The sequence below is a fragment of the Ammodytes marinus genome, assembly GCF_949987685.1.
Source record: "Ammodytes marinus genome assembly, chromosome: 15".
NCBI classification, from domain to species: domain Eukaryota; kingdom Metazoa; phylum Chordata; class Actinopteri; order Uranoscopiformes; family Ammodytidae; genus Ammodytes; species Ammodytes marinus.
Genome location: NC_137219.1, coordinates 5,922,311 through 5,941,591, shown reverse-complemented (window position 1 = coordinate 5,941,591; position 19,281 = coordinate 5,922,311). Strand labels below are relative to the sequence as shown.

Here is a 19,281-nt window from a genome sequence, read left to right as displayed (position 1 = left end):
CTTTGAGCTACAAAGCTGGGGAGGCATATCAGGGATATGCAAAATCCTGCACATAAAACTCTTGCTCCCACAATGATGTAATTTCAGTTACTGCATCTATTGGCCGGTGTTCAATCCTTCCCAGAGGTGAAAGTATTTTTAGTATAATTTTGAAGTAGTTCTAATTTAGTTGAGTATTTCCACTTTATTGTACTTTCACTTCACCATATTTATTTAACAGCTATAGTTACTTGTTAGAACAACTGAAACACCACAAACTATACATGTGGCTCGCAGTTAAGTTACTGTTCATTCAAACGGAACATGTCCTACAGCGTAATTTCACATCATTTAAACCTGCAGTGTGTATAATTTTGGGTTTTATTTCCTAGCAGATTTTGTAGAAAGTAATTATAATATCAATAAGTCCATTTAATTTAGAGCATAATAGCTGATTTTTTTTTTTAATTATTATTTTTTCCCTTAGAAAGGGTCTCATATATGTCCATATTTCTGCTTATTTTGGACCAAGGCCTAGTGCCGCCATCTTGAAAGTGTCATAGTTGGAATGTCATCAGGTGCATTGTTTAAAATGTAGAATTGTTCTTGTCCTTGAAGGCCACAGTAGCTTATGTTATTATTCGAAAGGGTTGGGGTTAATTAAATATTCAACGTTAAAAAATTCAACGTGCCAAATTCAACTGCAAAATCCCATAAATTCAGAGTAAAGCTTAAAGGAAGAGCAATCGATCATAGATGCTAGCTCGCGTTCAAACAAAGAGAGCCAGTGGGAATATTAGCTTGTTGCCTTGGATACCCCTGACTGATGCAGGAAGGCAAATCAGGTTTTAGCCATGTCAAACGGCAACACAAGTAACGATGGTGCTTGGGTGAGTACAAACATGTTTCTATATAGGGAAGAATATAATGGCTAGCATATATATAGAAACATGTTTGTTTCCCACTTGCTCTCTTTGTTGAACGCGATCTACTATCTATGATCGATTGCTCTTCCTTGGGTCCCCAAAGTTTTACTCTGAATTTCATACATGGGATTTTGCAGTTGAATTTGGCATGTTGAATTTTTTAACGTTGAAAATTAGATTTTGAATTTGAGAACATTGTAAAATAAAGGTGAACATTTGTTGTTTAAAATGTAATGAGTTAAATTCAGATGCAAAACATTCAGATACATTATTTCAATGCGGGCAAAAATTTAGATACATTGTTTCAATGCTGCAAAAAATTCAGATACGTTATTTCAATGCATAAATATTCAGTGCTTAAAATTCAATGGCTTTTTATTTTCAAAATCCGATGACACTCATTTACTTCCATACTCCACACAGTCTGAAATAAGCCTTGGATGAAGAACTCCCAAAACATTTAGGCCTACAACAACCAGTTTAATTTAGCCTAAATACTAATTTGTTTTATATTGCTTATGTTGTTTTATGGTTTGGTTTTTAAATAAAAAAATAAGTTCCAATTATGTTTGTGTATGCTGTTAGGGGTGGGGGGAGGGGGGGAGGAGATCTACATTGTGGGCTATTTGCACTGAATTGCAAATTATATTTTAGAAGAAATACACTGAATTACAAGGGTGTAGAGAGAATGGGTGTGATAACAGCATTAAAATTTGAAAAAATAATGGGACAAACAGAAATCAAGGGACATTTAGGCTAAAATAGATAAAAATGCGATTAATCGCGAGTTAACTATGACATTAATGCGATTAAATATTTTAATTTATTTTGACACTAATATATATATATATATATATATATTAGGTAACAGTACCCATAAGTCATGACAATTATAAGATCATAATGATCCAAATATTATTATATAAGACTAACAGTAGCCACTCTGTTTAAGTACTTTCACTTTTGAGTTTAATTACATTTCGTTGGTAATATTTTTAATTAAGTGAAATTTTGAAGGCAGAACTTTTACTAATTTACTTTTATACTGTGGTATTGCTACTCTTACTACTGCTGCAGCTAAGAAAATTATATTGTAAATAATTTTTAATTATTCCGCAACCACCGATTGTTTTCACATTATCCAATGTTCCCCTAAACACTTTGTTTTTCTAATTCTTTATTATCAAGTTGATTTTTTTACTGCTACTATGTATGAAGCGACTATTAATCAATCTCAATTAATTTCCCTATAAAAAAAATCATGATACACTTTCTATCACTGCTTTACACACTGAAACTTTCCTCCAACTGTGGGTCAAATAAAGAATTGGAATCAGGAAACTAGCATTTATTATGTGAACATGCAGATAGCTCATCAGAAGCGCACACTATTCTGAATCAAACAGCATTGCCAGTCATTAATAGTTTGTTGCCCTTTATTTATAATCATGAGATTTCAAAATACTATAAGACTGTTTTCTTTGGCAACAAACTCAGATGCCCCCATCCCTCCCAACATTTTAATTCCACCTTTTTAAACTGCTAGTCCTGACTTCAACATGAAATCATAATTCGTACGCTGTTATGAGACACTCCTTATCCGCGAGCTCAGGAGAATTCATACTGAAGTAAAGAGGAGCTCGAAATCTGCATATAAATACATTTTAAGAAACTTCATCATTAGCCTATACCTAGTTGATTTTCAGCAGCGCAAACTCATGCATTACAAAGGCTTATCAAGGTCTTGAAATTAAGGACAAAATAATAATCATACATGTACTGTAAACAAAATACAGCAAACTAGTGGAAAATATGTTTTTTGGGAAAACATCGCACTTTTCCACTTGGCCTACAATCTTTTTTCATTAGTTAGAAATCAGTTCTATCTGAAAACGCCTGTTATAGTTTCACTTCATCTCAATCACTACTTTGTTATTGTTACGCAATAAAATATATTGGATTGTGAGTTGCTAATAGAATGAGAATGTTATCCAGTAAAAAATAAAAAATAAAGACAATTTAAAGGATTATATTGTGAGCAGACCTGAGTTAATCTGCAATCTGTTTCTGTAGTAAATGAAGAAGTGCCATGTGGGCAAAAGAGTGCACCATGCTGACTAGTGTGCCTCAAAAAACTCCATCAAGGTATCTGAATGGAATTTTAAATACAGTGGTGACGTTTGACCCAGTCTCTTCTAGAGCACGTGGTGTATAAACTGGGATTCAGATCATGCTCGGGGATGCGCTGTAGAGCATGATGTCTCCAGTCACTCGCAGCAGATTCACTTCCTCCAGCCCGTCGTCTCTGTGCTCGTACTCCAACAGGTGGTTACCGTCCACCGCCACTTTGAATTCATCCTCCTCCACCAGGATCTTCAGCTGCAGGGAGAAAACAAGACATGTTAGTTAGTTATCTATCTATCTATCTATCTATCTATCTTTGATACTAAAATATATCAATAGTAAGATAACATAAATATACTTATATCTATTTATACATTTATTTTTTGGGAGAAATATGCATTCTTGATGATCAATTTATTAGTTATGTTTTAAGCAAAAATGGAAAGAAAACCCAGTATTTAGCTTCTCAAGTGTAAATATTTGATACATATACTTTCAAACTGAAAAAAAAAAAACCTGTTTGCACCTGATATGAATGGGTAAACAACAAACACAGCTTCTACAGACCTGTGTATGACCCTTCTGTCAACCATGCACTTTACATAAATGTGACACAGATTAAATATGTTTGAACTCATGTCACAATGTTCAACATTCAGTTAGGGCACCTTCTGTACATATTCCGTTTGCACACGTACAAAGAAAATAACAATGCTTCTTAAATATTATACTGTATCGTTTTTTATATGCAACATTCACTTATTGTTCTACTTCCATCATTTATCTTCGTGTATTTATCGTACCACTTTTTAAATCTTTATAGTTGCTGTTTGTATTTGTATCGAGTTCGTAAATGGTCTTACTTTACAGTAGGGTAACAAGTTAACCTATAGTACTGTATAATGCATAGATACTGAGAAGGACGAGCCCTTTGAGCTGTAAACTCTCCTCTACTCAAAGGGGAATACATTTTAACATGACTGTAGAACATTAATAGCTTGCGACAACTTGAGCATTTCATTGTCCTACATGTGGAAAAATGATATTTCACATGTTACCATTTTAAATCATGTGAAAAATGCACAATTACTGTTCAGGACATAAAGTTCCATCAGGTCTGGTAGGAATTGATGACATCACACTGATGTTTGTCTAAGCTGCAGCTGAGGACCCGTGGGACAGAATTAAGTATTTACCCTTGGCCAACAGTCTAGCATGAAATACAAGATGGGAGGAACACCCATATTCAATATCATGTGTTAGACACAGACATGTAGGCCCTGCTATGTGAATGAAAGCTCCTCTGCTCTAATGTGGTAGACACTGCACTCTCTTCAGGGCCTGTGTCCACCCAACGCGCTTTTTTAAGGAGGAGCACTCCGTGCGCAGTTTTCGCTGCGTCCTGTGCACTCCCAAATCAATAAGAGGGGAATCTTTCCCGTCTCAACCGTCCAGCCCAGAATGTGTGAGTGTGGCATCAGATTAAAGTTGCTCCAGGGCTGGGAATCACCTAAGGTTACCAAAGTCCATATCATAATAAGAATGACTAAAGGTGCTTGTCCCACATCATGACGTCATCACCCGTTAGTCTTTCTTCAATCAAATCAAAAGTGAATTTTAAACTAAGATAGAAGCTTAAAATGGTAAATGGACTCCACTTATATAGCGCTTTTCCCTGGTTTTTCACAGACTCAAAGCGCTTTACATTGGGTGAATGTGTACAAAACATTCACCCAATCACACACACATTCATACATCGATAGCAGCAGCTACCACGCAGGATGCAAGCTAACTATCGGGAGCAATCTGGGGTTCAATGTCTTGCCCAGGGACACTTCGACATGTGCTTAGCAGCCTTGACATTCACATTGAAAGGCTCCATTATGTATAAAATATGCAACTTTTTATTAGTTTTTTTATTGACATTTCAATTGCTAATTACACTTTACCTCAAAACGTTGTCCTGGAACGAATGGGAAGAAGGAGTCTCTCTCCTCCGGTCCCCAACATCCACCGAGGTTTGAGTTTCTGACAATCGTTTGTTCAGGGAATCGAGGATTGAAGTGGAACACGACGTCTTGACCTTTCATGAGATCAACATGGAACCTGCAAGACAAACACCAGGGCTGAGTGCTGCTGACGTGAAGTGAATCATATGTTAAAGCTATAGTGCGTGACTTCTGTTGTCCCATGAGGAATTCTGAGTTATTAAGTCTTCTGTGATGACACATGGATGTTATACCTTCTGCTGTACATCCAGGGTTTAACTTAGCAGTAGAATCAAAAACTTAAATATTTTGTGGGCGCCTCTTGAGCTCCTGCGCCAGTGTCAATTGGTAAACACTGCCATACTGAGAAATACAGAGTTTTGTGGAGCTGATAGGCTTAATGAACTTTCTGAGAACTTGTTTTGCGATGGCTTGAATTTAACCGACATTCATTTATTATGTGAGAAAGTAACTCACTATAGCTTTAAAGATGCAAACTATGACGTGATCTAGTGGATGCAGGGTTATTAGAAAGGCATCCAGTACATCCAGTTCATATAACAAAAAGCATCACCATCAGAAGAATTACAGGAAGAATTTAATTCATACCTGTTTGCACCAGGTACGGGCTCGCCAACTATTGTGATGACAAGGTTTGGCATTATTCCAGAATGAAGTGGGAGATCATACGGCACCATCTGTAAGAAATATTTAGATTTTAACAAATTGACAAAAGATTCACCATGCTCTTTATAGGAATGGAGATTTGAAAAAAAAAAAAAAGCATGAGGAGTAAGTATGATTCACTGTGTTTATTAATCCTTTATCGAGCAAAAATACATCATTTTGATATGGCAAAAATACATGAATGAAAACAGTTTATAACTAAATGTTTGATAGCCCTGCAGACAGAAGTAGAATTGTTCACAAAAATCACTAATACTTTCATCTTGGCAATAAACAGTTAAGTTATTAATACCATAAAGAGGGAGTTTTTAGTTAAACATTATTCAAAAGTGTGACCCTGCCCACATTCCCAATGCAACACCCCAATGAGTCACAATAATCTCCTCCATTTACTTCAACCCTCTTGTGCAATACACAATGACTTGTCAAAAAAAAATTAAACAAAAAGTGGAATAAAAAAAATGTAATAAGATAAAAAGTAAAAATTTGGAGTCTTCAACATGTTTTACTTCCTACAAGGCAGAACATGTACAAAGTGAATTCTGAGCAAAAAGACGGAAGACAAAAAGGCCTTTGATTTATAACCATGTATAAATGTAACAGGCTACTGTAGAAATACGTAAACAACCAGGTAAACATACAAATTGTAATCAAACTGTGATTTTATCAGAGTGAATAATTAAGTGATTTAGTACAGAAAACAACATGCATGTCGTGCAATTGTAATGTAAATAAAAGCAGAATTTTAAATCATATTTAACTTAATTAAAACAATACATTCCCCCAGGCAGATGGAGCACAAATCCTAACTGTGTACTGTATGTATATGTTAATATACACATACAGTCTTTGCCACATTTTCATGTATAATAATCAGACCACATGTTGATTCTGGAAGTGATGTCCTTGTCCGACTGAAAAGTTGAGTTCATTGCTTTCAATTATACGGTGGGTTATATCTGGGCTGAAAGACAAGAATACATTTTCGATAACTATTTTTGAATATTTGTTGATTCTGATTTATGTTTTTACTATGCACCCAGCAGAGCCCAAGATAGAGAAAATGTTTTCCAGATGCAGCCCTGGCTGAATATTCACTTTCCTGTATTAGAGTAGAACAGGTGAGCTGTGAAAGTGGCAGATGTACAGGTGCATCTAAAAAGAATTGAATATCATGGAAGAGTTAATTGAAATTAAATTCATTACACAAAATGAAGTATTTCAAGCTTTAATTTTTAATTTTAATTTGATGAGACCACTTACAGCTAATGAAAAATCTAGTATCTGATAAAGGCAATATTACATAACACCATTAAAAAAGGGATTTATAATATAGAAGTGTAGCTATCAAAGCAACCTGGGCTTCCATAACACCTCAGCAGTTCCACACTGTTAACCTCCATGCCATGCCGCATTGATGCAGTCATTTGTGCAAAAGGAGCCCCGACCAAGTATTGAGTGCATAAATTATCATACTTTTCAGAAGCTCAACATTCTAAAATTGAAACTAAAAAAAGTCTTGAATTATTTCACTATGTGTAATGAATCTAGAATATATGAAAGTTTTGCTTTTTGGAGAGAAAAAATAAACTGTTGATACCATGATATTCTTATTCTTTGAGATGCACCTGTCCTGTACATTGTGCTGGTGGCTGGTAGTAATTTTTCACCTTGAATCCCATAGACCTTCACTCCAAGAGAGATGCACACCACACCGAACAAAGCAAAGGAATGCAGAAAGCAAGCGACATGTTATTTGTAAATATTCGTGCTAGTACTCACCAGCATGCCTCCAGGAGCGGCTGGCCCGCCATACTGACCCATCTGCCCGGGACCAAAGGGTCCAGGAGCTGGGGGGAAGCCTCCGCCTGCGGGCGACCCCCATGCCCCTTGTGGTATTGGGGGAAAGCCTGCAGTGGGATATGAAGGGAAAGCACCAGGGGGGGAGAACGCTCCGGGACCACCGGGACCGTACATCCCGTTGCCTCCTCCGGGCTGACCTCCAGGGTAAGGCATATTGGGGTAGGGCCCGGGGGGCGCGCCAGGGCCAGAGGAGAATGGAGTTGGGTAAGGAGAAGGGCTGCCGGGCAGCTGTCCTGGAGCTCCTTCAGGTGGATACTGCCCAGGGAATTGACCGGGGAACTGCCCAGGGGCGCCAGGGCCTGAAGGGTACGGCCCCGGAGCGCCGGGTGCAGGGGGATATTGTCCTGGTAACCCAGGACCAGGGTGGTACCCACCGGGAGCTGAAGGGGGTCCGGGGTATGGACCTGCAGGGGGTCCAGGGTATTGCCCTGGCTGTGCGGGAGGTCCGGGGTATTGGCCTGGGGCTGGTGCTCCTCCCGGGTATTGCCCCGGTGCTCCAGGACCAGAGGGGTACTGGTACTGCCCCGGCGCCCCTGGGCCGGAGGACCCAGCGCCAGCGAAGTCACCCGGGGCGGAGGGCTGGGTGGGGGCTCCGGGGGCTGAACCGGGCCATCCTGGGTTTGAGGGAAGTTGAGGGTTGGAGGCAGGGGCAGATGGGTTAGTGTTGCTTTGTTTCTTTGCCTGCTTTGGGGTGTCGTCTCCTAAGGCATCAGCCAGCTAAAGCAGAAGAGAAAAGGGCAAAGTGAAAATGACTGATATGTTCAACTACAATTTGCCATTGAAATATAAAATAATGTAAAAATTGTGCAATTATTTTAAACTCACCGAGAAATCTGACATGATCTACAACAAAACAAGACACAATTGTCATTAGTTTTATAGGGAAGACATACCAACCGACAGTAACAAGCTGTCAAACAGTGAACGCTATGTCACACAGAGGCTCTGAGTAATAGCACAGTAAATGTTTCCATGACAAACAAAATCCATTTGGGCTGGGTTGAAACAGCTTCACCAAACTGAAATATTATTACTGTCAACTATACGGAAGCTACACTGACGATAGCTACATATTAACGGGGGTTTAGTCTTTAAAATATCTAGTTATCTGATGTTACATAGTTGGCTACCGACCCAGCTAACAGCAGCTAGCTGTTAAGTTAACGTTTAGCTCGTTTGTTTATCTTAATTCCACGGCGTCAAAAGGAAATAAGTGGTGAAAAAACAATGACATTTCACGTTACCTCGCCAGAAGATGGACTCCTCTCAAATGGTAGCAGGAAACAGAGATGATTGATCTAGCTGTGAAAGGGCAGATAGCCAGCTAATTTAGCCTTCCGAGGCATAGAACTACAAGCGAACGTTTGATCACAACTACAACTCTCATTGATGACGTAACATGAAGGGCGGGGCATTCCGGAGCACGCGCACACACCACACCCACACACTAATAAAAGCACAACATAACTTTACCTCATTAAGCTTTTTTTTAACTGTTTTCTAATTTTCAACTATTCTTCTATATAAAGAAACAGTTAAAACATTAAAATTGCTTAGGAAATGTATATTTGATGCATATTTGTAGGCCAACAAGTAAGTAGAAATAAGAAGTAAAATGTAAAGGAATGTGCCTATATGCATCATACTACTTTGTTAAGCCTAAAAAACGATAGACATACATAAATATGACACTTATAATACAACATTTACAACATGTAAGCACTAGGAATTAAAATAAGAATATATTGAATATTGTTGTGAATATATAGGCCTAATAGTGAAAAGTTTTAGTAAAGTGAATAGTAGGGCAATGGTGATTATAGATGTAGGTCCAGCTCTGGGCGGAGGGGGCGCTTGTTTTGGGTTTGTCAAACCGGTCCAGGGGAGGATCTAGAACATTTTACATGGGGTGGCGAAGGGGGGGCAAGAGGTCTTGGCAGGGGGGCATGGGAGGACGGTAGCGGGAATCCCCATATATATTATATTGATCATCATTTCTGATAAAATAAGACATGTGTAGCCTATATCTTAAGCCTACATAGCTTACCCTATACAACACATTGCAACAACAGAAAACAGGCAATAATTGAAACATGTTATTTTGAGTGACATGACATATCACTCTAGTGTAGTGGAATTTATATGGAAGGAGAATAACAATAGGCTACAGTAGTTTAGGCTGGGACTGCAGTCAGACCCTCTGCTTACCTTTCAGCCATGTTAACCCTATGTCTCTCTCTCTCTCTCTATCTCCCATGTTGCCTGCTGATCACTACCTGCCTCTGTCGTCTGTCCCTCTGTCTGAATATAAAACCTCCTCTTCATCCCTCACATTTATTTCTTCTTTTCCCTCTATTCCTTCACTTATTTATTCATGTCTTTAACATATGATTATGTAACCTGGTTTAATTTGTGCAGCTCGTTTGCTGTGATATGTGAGAGTTTTTAGTAGGCTATGTTTGGCTGTTCATACAAAAAGTATCGATCTCCTAGCTAGCACTGTCAGTGTCACTGTAGTAACTTAATGCCTCAGAAACGGCAACTCTCTCTCTTTCTCTCTCTCTCTCGAAACGGCGACCCAGTGTTAAATTGTATGGATCCGAACATCCAGGTTTTTTTTTTTAATATTTTTATCAAGCTCTTGCCTGTACTACAACAGGCCTACAAATTAATAAAAGGGCAATATGCTTCTACACGTCACAAGCGAGTGATTTCCCTTTTGGCCAACGATTAATGGTTGTGCTCTTATTGATAAATTAGCTACTTTTGCATTGCATTACATTAATTACAAATATAACTTTAAGTTAAATTGGTGTGTTTAAAATTCACAAGGGTAAACTGACTTCACCTTCAGATGCTCGGAGCAGGTCAGTAACTCTTCGCAGGGCTGCATGGCACAGCAGCGCGCTGACTCGCTGTGTGTGACAAACTGTGTGATCGCCGATATGCGCATATGATGCAGGGCCGTGGCTAAGTATTTGAGGGGCAGGGGCGCAGGGCATAAGATTAGATTCAAAATTATTTACTTTTGTTCAATTTATTGTTTGTTTAAATGATTTGTGTGGCTTGTTGACATAGTGGAGGTTTGTTCTTACAAGTACATTTTTGAGAATGCAAAAGTTAGGGGGGCAGCTGGGGGGGCAAGGCTCTTCAGTGGGGGGGCCACTGCCCCCCCTTGCCCCCCTGTAGAACCGCCCCTGAACCGGTCACAAGATGATGTGAAGTATTGAAAAAAAAAAAACATTGAAAGCGTCTCTACCATTCAGAGCAGCAGCTGCAGCTTCAGGGCATTTGAACTCTACAACAATGGTGAGTTGTTCAGTGCTGTAGACAGACACCAGCTGTTTATCGTCGCCCCTGCTTTTTAAATCGTGTGCTTTAACAAATGTGAAGTTCCGGTGACTATTGGGGAAAAGTAAGGTATCAGATTGGCTAACGTTAGCCTGCTAGCTTAGCATTAGTTCCACCCTGTCAAGCTAGATATAACAGAAAGGTAGGGTTTCCGGTAAGAGATTCCAGTATAAAACCACCGCAGGCGAAGAGACGTTGATAATATGAAAACCATGAATTGCAGTGTTTAGTGTTTTATTTATTAAGCTTAAGGTTGAAATATACAATACTATTTAATACATTTTCTCTGTTAAACGTTATGATTCATTTAAATTTCATACATTGTTAGCTAAGGTAAAGTGATTATTTTATTCCATTCTACCAAATCTGTAATTAAAAATGCCAATAAATTCTACACAGAGTACTTTAAATAAGCTAGATAAAATTATGTGTTATATCACATTAAGACACTGACAACACAACAAAGTTGAGACAAGTTAATATTTTGGGATAGAAAACTAGACGTTGCACATTACACGTTGTTTTTCTTTATACTTTTATAATTACTTGCTTCAATTGAATTTCCCAGACACAGTTTATTATTTTATTTTGAAGGCCAAAGCAGCGTGCTTCCTGTGTTGATGTAGCTCTGCATGCTAACTTTGAAGCGGCTGTGATGTGTTTCAACACGTCTGGGTTTTGGGGCGCATCCCAAAAGCTAACTCGCTTTCTTATCATGATGAAAATGTTTACCTTCCAGGTTTCTGACTTCGTGTCATGACAGCTGACGACTGTCTTCAGTGTCGAACTGGATAGTTCGACACTGAAGGAAGTTAGCCGACTGTCATTTCCTGGCTGAATAAGCAGCTGACATAAATAACGAGCAACCTGTCAGTTGTCGAGTGGAGGAATTTAAACCAGAAGTAAATCACTCGCCGCCTCAGGTGTCAAATGTCAAGCTCTTTTTGCCGGCCGAGAATTAAATCATGCATCCAAAATATAAATGTCGCTGCATTATAAGCCTCATTTTAAACTAAACTATCTGAAACCCTGTGCTTTAAAACACATCCACAAAGAACAGACGAGTAGCCTATGCCTTATCAAAAACATTCATAGATTAATTAAAGGTAACATTTATCAAAAACTAGAACATAAATATAGTAATCATTGAAGAAGTACCTGACCAAGAAGATATATTTTAAACTTGCCTCAATATGATTACATATCTGATATTTTCCCTTTTAAAGCAAGTGACATGGTAAGGGTCATGCATTTATCGTTGGGAAAGGCATAGCTCTGCATAACATCAGCTTGTGTTGCCATGTCTTATCCCCCATATTCTCCCATTGCATCCTGTTTTCCTACTCTCTGAGTCCGTAACCGCAGACACACCAGACTTTTCCTAATCTGTGAAGAATCTCCCTTTGAGCTCAGTGAAATCCTGACTCCCACCAGCCATCTGTTAGGGAAGATGTAATTATAGAAATCAGGGACTCCGCAGAGACCCTTAAAGTCCAATTGCATGTCTTTATGGAGGAGTTATGTAATATAATGTGTGTGTGGCCGTGACACAAATCCTGTTGAAGCTGGTGTCTGAATGAACAGCCTGTGACTCCTGCTGCAGAAATATAGTTGTATAGTTTAACGTTAGCCATTCCATACGATACTAATTCCCTGCTTTAGCTAAGCAATAAAATGCATGAAATCCACTTAAAGCTACACAGTCTGTGACTCTGCAGCTGCTTTTCATACATGTAAATCCTTAGTTAATATCCTGGAAAACTAAACTAGCATTTTGAATTAGAACAATTATTTGTATATACGTCACTATGTGCGTGCAAGTCATTTTGTTGGGAGGGCGTTTGCCTGCTCCATCACTTTTAACCATGCCATCAATTCAATATGAATGACAGTCAATTGCGCTCATTTACATTGTGTTTTGTTCTTTGTCGAGATAGGATCTCTCAGAAGGAGTTTTGTTAGTGTGTGTGAAGAAGGCCACAGTGAAACTCGTCTTGACTAAACTGTCAGGACAAACTTCTCTTAAGTTTTGCAGAACAAGGGTATCATATGACTCTTTCCTTTCATATCAGATCGGAGCGCATCATATAGCTGATAGACAGGACAGGGGTTTAATGGTTGTGAGGAAGCCCTTTATGATGCAGATGTAGTATGTTGAAACAGAGATAATCATCTACAAATCAAAGTCAACAACATTATTGTCAATTTCTGCAATATGCACCAGCAGCGCCACAGTGCCAGACATATATATTGAGGAATCGAAAAATGGGGTTCAAAGAGCTAGTTACACCAAGCAGCAGTTTAGAGAAACTAAGCGAACAATTGAAAATGTACAATGAAAAGGACATAATATATACAATATACAAAATAAAATACTAGTTAAGAAAATAAAATAATTGTGCAGTTCAATCTGCTGCTTTTTGTAAGATTTTGACCACATTCAATTAATTTGCGAGTTTTCTCCTGTTTGGATCAGAGCGAATCACTGGTGGTGTGTGATGTGGATGAAGATTTGGTTGAAAAGCTGAAGGCCTTTCGTTTCCGGAAGGAGACCAATAACGCGGCCATCATAAGTGAGTATTCACATTTTGTCTAATTTCTTCTCTTGCGTGTTTGTTGATGACGTGTTTTAGATCAAACAGTCATGGGGAATTTAATGTCCCAGGCCAAGATTTTTATATTTTTTGGAATCAAAGTCTTAAGCTGCAAAGTCACTGCTGCTTCCTGCCGTGTGAAACAAAATGGAAGCCAAAACACTGCTTCTCTTGAATCAAATTAATGAAATTAATCCAAAGTCAGCATTTGCTTCATGAATTTCTTGCCTCAACGATTTCCAGAGAGAGATTTCAGTTTTCTAATCTACTCTGCCATGTTTCTGCACTTTAAAATCTGGGGCAGGCTTCGTTCTGCTCACGGACTTTCTGCCACTGTCGGCTGACATTTAAAGGAGAATTACACCAAGCTTTTTTTAATTTTTTCAACCATCTCAGAATGCCCAAGTGTTTAGAGTTTTTCCCAGTCCTCATAGAGAAAGAATGGATAGGACTATCATACTGTTTGAAACCAACAAACACAGTAGGTGGTGGTGGGACAGGTTTGTGGTTCGAGTTTCAAACTCGGCTTAAGCTTTTTATCCTCCACCCTCTCTGGATCAAAATGTCATCGCTGCTAAATTGGATTAGGGATGACATGGACTCAGAGGCATGCATGGCTTTGCAACAGCAGATATGAGTTTTTTTTATTCCTTTTCGTAGTATTTTAATCTTAAAATGTATAACTTTTTTTCCACTCTTTGTGCTTCTCAATCTTTTTTCAAATACATTTTTTTAAATATTATTTTTCAACATGCAATGGTTTCATGCAGCTACTAACATCATGTTTTCTTTCTTTTTCCCCCCTCAGTGAAGATTGACAAAGACAAGCAGCTAGTCATTCTTGAAGAAGAGCATGAGGTAAGTAAGCTATATAACTTGCTATTATAACAATAATACTTTATTATTGTCTAAAAGCAAATGTTAAAATTTGAAGTGTAACTAATGTATAATTTGTTTTTGTTTTTAGGATATTTCCCCTGATGATCTGAAGGATGAGCTGCCTGAGAGACAGCCCAGATATCCTTTCAACACGTGTCTTGGTGTGATCATTTCATTCATCTTTATTTAATCTCCAAAGATCATTGAGAGCAATCTCTCATTTGCTTTGTCACTTTGTTTTGTCCCGATGTCCCACTGTGAAATACGTGAACTGTCCTTAGCACCAGGAACATTTTTGGTCTACAGTTATAAATACGAACATGATGACGGGCGTGTGTCCTATCCGCTTTGCTTCATCTTCTCCAGCCCAGTGGGTAAGAACCAACAACCTTAGAGTAACTTTTAAATGACTGGTGACGTCTTAACAGCCCTGTTCTCTCTCTACCAAAGGCCTTTTTAATTAAATGGTAATGCCGGTTTTGTGTTCTGCAGGTTGCAAACCAGAGCAGCAGATGATGTACGCGGGAAGCAAAAACAAACTGGTGCAAACCGCTCAAATGACCAAGGTTAGTGAACCCTCTGTGAGCTGCCTATTAACATTCATAAGTCATTTCAAGGGAGGATTGGGGTGTAAATAATGCAGCACTGTCACATAAGTGTTTAAAATCGAATAAAAGGTCACAAAGTTGCATTATTTTTATCAGCCACGCTGTAGGTCGATCCAGCCATCTCCACAGCTATTGTATGATATTTTGATTACATTTGTTACAAATATAACATGTTAACTTTTCATATTGCTCCATCAAGGACAAATATTGAGTGCACTGTTTCGGTCTTGATAATGTTAAGTGCTTATTGGCATATAACAGCATGCTAACATAAACCAATATGTCAGTTTATGTTAGTTATTACATTATTTAAATTTGACAATAAGGCCTTTAGTTTGGTGCATTGCAAATAAGGAACAATGGAGATTATATCACTCATCATGACACCATGTGTAGACCATCTTTTTAAATAATAATGAAAGAATTGAATAAGTTATCATGGCAGAAAAACAATGGTCCTAGACTAGACTAGTCTGATATGGTATAATAAAATAAAAAAGAGTCAAGAATTGAGTTGAATCGTGACCTTAAAATTGAAAAAATAAACCAAATCAAGGATGCGGAGAATCGTGACACTCCATAGTCTTTTTCTACATTATCTTCTGCATTATTAGCTAGTACCATGTATGACTTTTCTCCGCTTGAATAATAGAAACCCTGTATATCCTGCATTTTGTTTTTTTTAACCAGGTGTTTGAGATCAGAAACACAGACGACCTGACAGAGGAATGGCTGAGAGAGAAACTTGGGTTCTTCCGTTAAGGTGTCATCTCATCCAGAGGTTTGGGGATGTGAGTGAGGAGGATCCAGATTGCACAACGCTGTGTCATCTCTTGGGGAGAACACACACCACAGTTAACGTTCCCCTCCTCTTTGCACCAGACCTGGTTTAAATAGTAAATCTTAAATTCACATTTTTACGCCTCTTTGGGTGGAGTTTACGGCATAGTACAATTTCAGATTATGACAGGAGTTTGTACTTAATACTTTTCTGTGACTGCTGACACTACTAAACCTAGACCCAGCTGGCAGCTAAAAACTGAAAATACTATTTGAAGCAGGTTTGCTTTTTTTCTCCCATACAATCTCTCCATGTGCCAGTTACGTGTCTGTAATGAATTAACACTCCCATAGCTCTACAACTGGACAGAAAGTGCTAGTTCTCATCTTGCCTTCCTATAAGCACATTCATTCAGGAGGCATTCGTTTAAAGGCATTGAAAAAATGGTTCATGTTTCCCTAAGTAGTTTACAAACACTACGCAATTTTTGCCAATCTAAACCTTTTTAAGTTTCGACTTTTTATGTTTAATAATTTTCGTATTTTGGCAGTCTTACTTTTAAATGTTTTAGATTTTTTTAGTTAATTCTGGTGTATGTAGGGTTAGGTAAGCATATGCTTTATAGCAGTAATTTCCTTTTTGTGGTGTAAACAAACCTCCTGCAAGAACATCACAACTACAACTGACAGAATTAAGCTTTAGTTTCTCCTTCAGTATTCGTTTAAGGGCATTTAAGTAATAAGTTAGGTAACAAACTACTCACTCCAGTCTACAAAGGACAATGAAATAAGGAGCATTTCACCCATAAATAATGTGTTGTACCTTTTCCCATGAACAAGCTGGCAGGAGCCCGAGTGGCGCTCATCCCACTGCAGATTTCATCTTGTCACTGTGTGTTTAGAGCAAAAACAGAGTGACTCGTGGGTTAAGCTGTAGTCTGCCTTTGACCTGCATATTTGTTACAACGGTAACATAGTATAGTGAATACATTCCAAACTGAACAATTTAGGGACATGTTGAGGAAAAACTATATATATATAAAATTACAAGAACAAGGGGGAAATACTTTATTCTCGTGATATTACGACATCAGGGCCATAATACTGCATCGTAGTCTAGCGCCGTGACAGTCTTGAAAACGCTGCACACGGGGTGGCATTTACTGCCCTCTTTTTAATCTACTGTATAAATTGGTTACTGTGTCTTTTAGGAAGATTATGAACTAATATTGTGAATTATAGCTTTTGCTGGTGTAAGTGTTTATGAACATTTATGCTTCATTCCAGCCACTTTGATTGTTACTCACAGCCTTGAGAATGACGGCTGTAACTTCTCCAAAATACCAGTTGTGGTTAATATTGGTTAAAGACAACACAATTTTCCACACAGATCAAGGTTCAACCAATACAACTATGTAAAAGCTGGTACTAACAATTGTGTTTCGAATGTGCCAGCAGCTTATTTCTGTGCCAATGTCTTCTCAATATCTACAGTACATTCTTTAAGTATTTATACAGTTACACTTTTATTGTTGCGTTCAAAATTAATGAATGACTCCAATGTGAGTTAAAACAACATAAAATGTGTCACCTTCCAATGGACTCGTGTGTATTTTTTATTCCCACTAGTGAGACTACTCCCTAAATTACTGCCAAAAATCTCCTCAAACAAATCAAGAACACTAAAGCTCCAGTCGCTAATTCTTAAAGGATTAACGGCTCTTAACAGCAGGGCGACAAGATTTATTAAGGCCACATCAAATGTACTAAGATTTTACTGCAGGTGCTACAGACAGACTGGTTTTATGTGAGCGAAGGGAGAAAAAAAAACACAAGTATGGATGAATTGGATTTGGCAGATTTCTGAATCTAAATATATCTAAATAGTTTTGACCCTAATAAAGAATAAGAGCCACAAATTCATTCCAAATGATTGCTCAGTGTTGCCTCCTGCAACCAATTAACCAATAAGGGACGATTGTTTTATCGATTTACTGTATGATGTCATATTGCTAAGTCTACCTTACCAATGCCTTGTCTTAATTTTTTATTTTGTCATCTTTTCATATTTTACTAAATTCATGAGGCAAAAAGAAGAAGGAAAAAAACGGACACAGATGTACTTGATTGGAAAAGCTTTGTTGGGAGATTACAATGTTTTTTAAGACATTAATTTCTTTTTACTGCCTGAATTACAATAGAATTATTTTCTATTTAAGTGACATCTTGGTTGCATTAATTACTATACAGTGGATTTTTCAGAGCTTTCTGACTCAAAGATATGTACGCACAATGGCACAATCACACCATTTGATGTAAATCATTAATTGATGTCAAAATGTTAGACATTAACCATTTGTGGGAAGGGATAATCCATCCAACAGGAAGGATGGAATATAACTGTTATTAATAGTTCTGCTGTCTACTGAAACCATCCAAGCTAAAGATTAACTCTGTCAGCTTGATATTTATGCTGCTGTAGCGGGAAAACAACTCCAACAATGGTGTTACTTATGTTTTTAATGGTTACTTTTCTTTTCAAGCTGAAGTTGTACTCTAGCCTTTATGGTTTAAGGAAGTTTTACGACCCTACAACCTGCAAAACACTTTCAGTCTGATGAACATTTTTCAAATCTGCACAGTCAATCAGAAATCTAAAGAATGATTCTAACAAAAGGCTATTCATGCTTGCTCTAAAAGAGTCTTTGTTTTTAATTTGAAACTTTGAAAATATGTGCAATGTAGTTTCGAATGTGAATATAAAAACATAACTGGCATTCTTTGAACCTCTTAGAGCTACTGTAAAAGACTATCTGAACAGTTTTCTTACACCTTACAAACATTTCATAATGTCATTTTCATTCTTTCTAGAACATTTAAAATGGTTCAGTAAGTTTTATTGGCTTCGTAGAATTTATTTGCATAAACATTCGTAAGTAAAAACAACTGGTCTCAGTCGTGTTATTATTCTTGGACATCCTGAAAGTACCTAATGTGCAAAAATAATCTGCTATAATCAATCTCCCCAATTTAGGGGTCAATTCAACTTCAAGTTACTTTTGGTTTTGAGCCACGTATCTGGATGTATCCTGTGAATCGAATAGCTTTCCTCCTTCGTTGTAAAACTGATGTATTTTTGCCGTCTTGAGTCTTTTAACCTGCATATGTGTTGCTCTGCTCTTGGTGTCCGCTATATGATCAAATGCCTACTCTTCCATTTTCTTTCCTTTTTAATAAAAACACACCAGGAGACATGTATCATAACCAGCTGCCTAGTGGCACCAGTGAAACTTGAGATATTTGTATTTTCCCATACTTTATAAAGTGTCTATTGTCCAAATAAAAATGACAGTGATGTTTAACCCTTTGGTTTCTGCAGTGGTGATTTCAAACCGATATGATTGTTTCATTATATGCCGCCCACCATTGGCCACATGTTGACTAAGCACTAGTATGGCAAACAAAATTAGCATAATAAAAAAATTTAATAAATCATAGAATA

At 37.8% G+C, this 19,281-nt stretch overlaps 2 protein-coding genes across 2 annotated transcripts; one reads left to right on the top strand and one right to left on the bottom strand.

Moving 5' to 3' along the window:
- Positions 1-2,250: 2,250 nt before the first annotated feature.
- lgals3a (lectin, galactoside binding soluble 3a) lies at positions 2,251-8,945 on the bottom strand. Its single transcript, XM_080043037.1, has 6 exons — positions 8,812-8,945; positions 8,393-8,410; positions 7,487-8,284; positions 5,627-5,715; positions 4,979-5,135; positions 2,251-3,284 (listed from the first exon to the last, which is right to left on the bottom strand). Exons 2-6 carry the CDS (start codon positions 8,405-8,407, stop codon positions 3,129-3,131), a joined length of 1,215 nt encoding a protein of 404 aa, XP_079899163.1. The 5' UTR covers positions 8,408-8,410; positions 8,812-8,945; the 3' UTR covers positions 2,251-3,128.
- A 1,835-nt stretch (positions 8,946-10,780) lies between these two features.
- On the top strand, positions 10,781-19,141 carry gmfb (glia maturation factor, beta). The gene is made up of 7 exons (XM_080043044.1): positions 10,781-10,876; positions 13,395-13,491; positions 14,321-14,370; positions 14,480-14,531; positions 14,685-14,765; positions 14,884-14,957; positions 15,690-19,141. The coding sequence occupies exons 1-7, from the start codon at positions 10,874-10,876 to the stop codon at positions 15,759-15,761; spliced, it is 429 nt and encodes a 142-aa protein (XP_079899170.1). The 5' UTR covers positions 10,781-10,873; the 3' UTR covers positions 15,762-19,141.
- The last annotated feature ends 140 nt before the right edge of the window (positions 19,142-19,281 follow it).

Coding starts and splice junctions, on each gene's coding strand:
- lgals3a (XM_080043037.1), bottom strand. Junction 5,136..5,626: donor CCCGTACCTGGTGCAAACAG/GTATGAATTAAA, acceptor TTTGTCTTGCAG/GTTCCATGTTGATCTCATGA. Junction 3,285..4,978: donor TTCCAGGACAACGTTTTGAG/GTAAAGTGTAAT, acceptor TTCTCCCTGCAG/CTGAAGATCCTGGTGGAGGA.
- gmfb (XM_080043044.1), top strand. Junction 13,492..14,320: donor CAATAACGCGGCCATCATAA/GTGAGTATTCAC, acceptor TTCCCCCCTCAG/TGAAGATTGACAAAGACAAG. Junction 14,958..15,689: donor AAACCGCTCAAATGACCAAG/GTTAGTGAACCC, acceptor TTTTTTAACCAG/GTGTTTGAGATCAGAAACAC.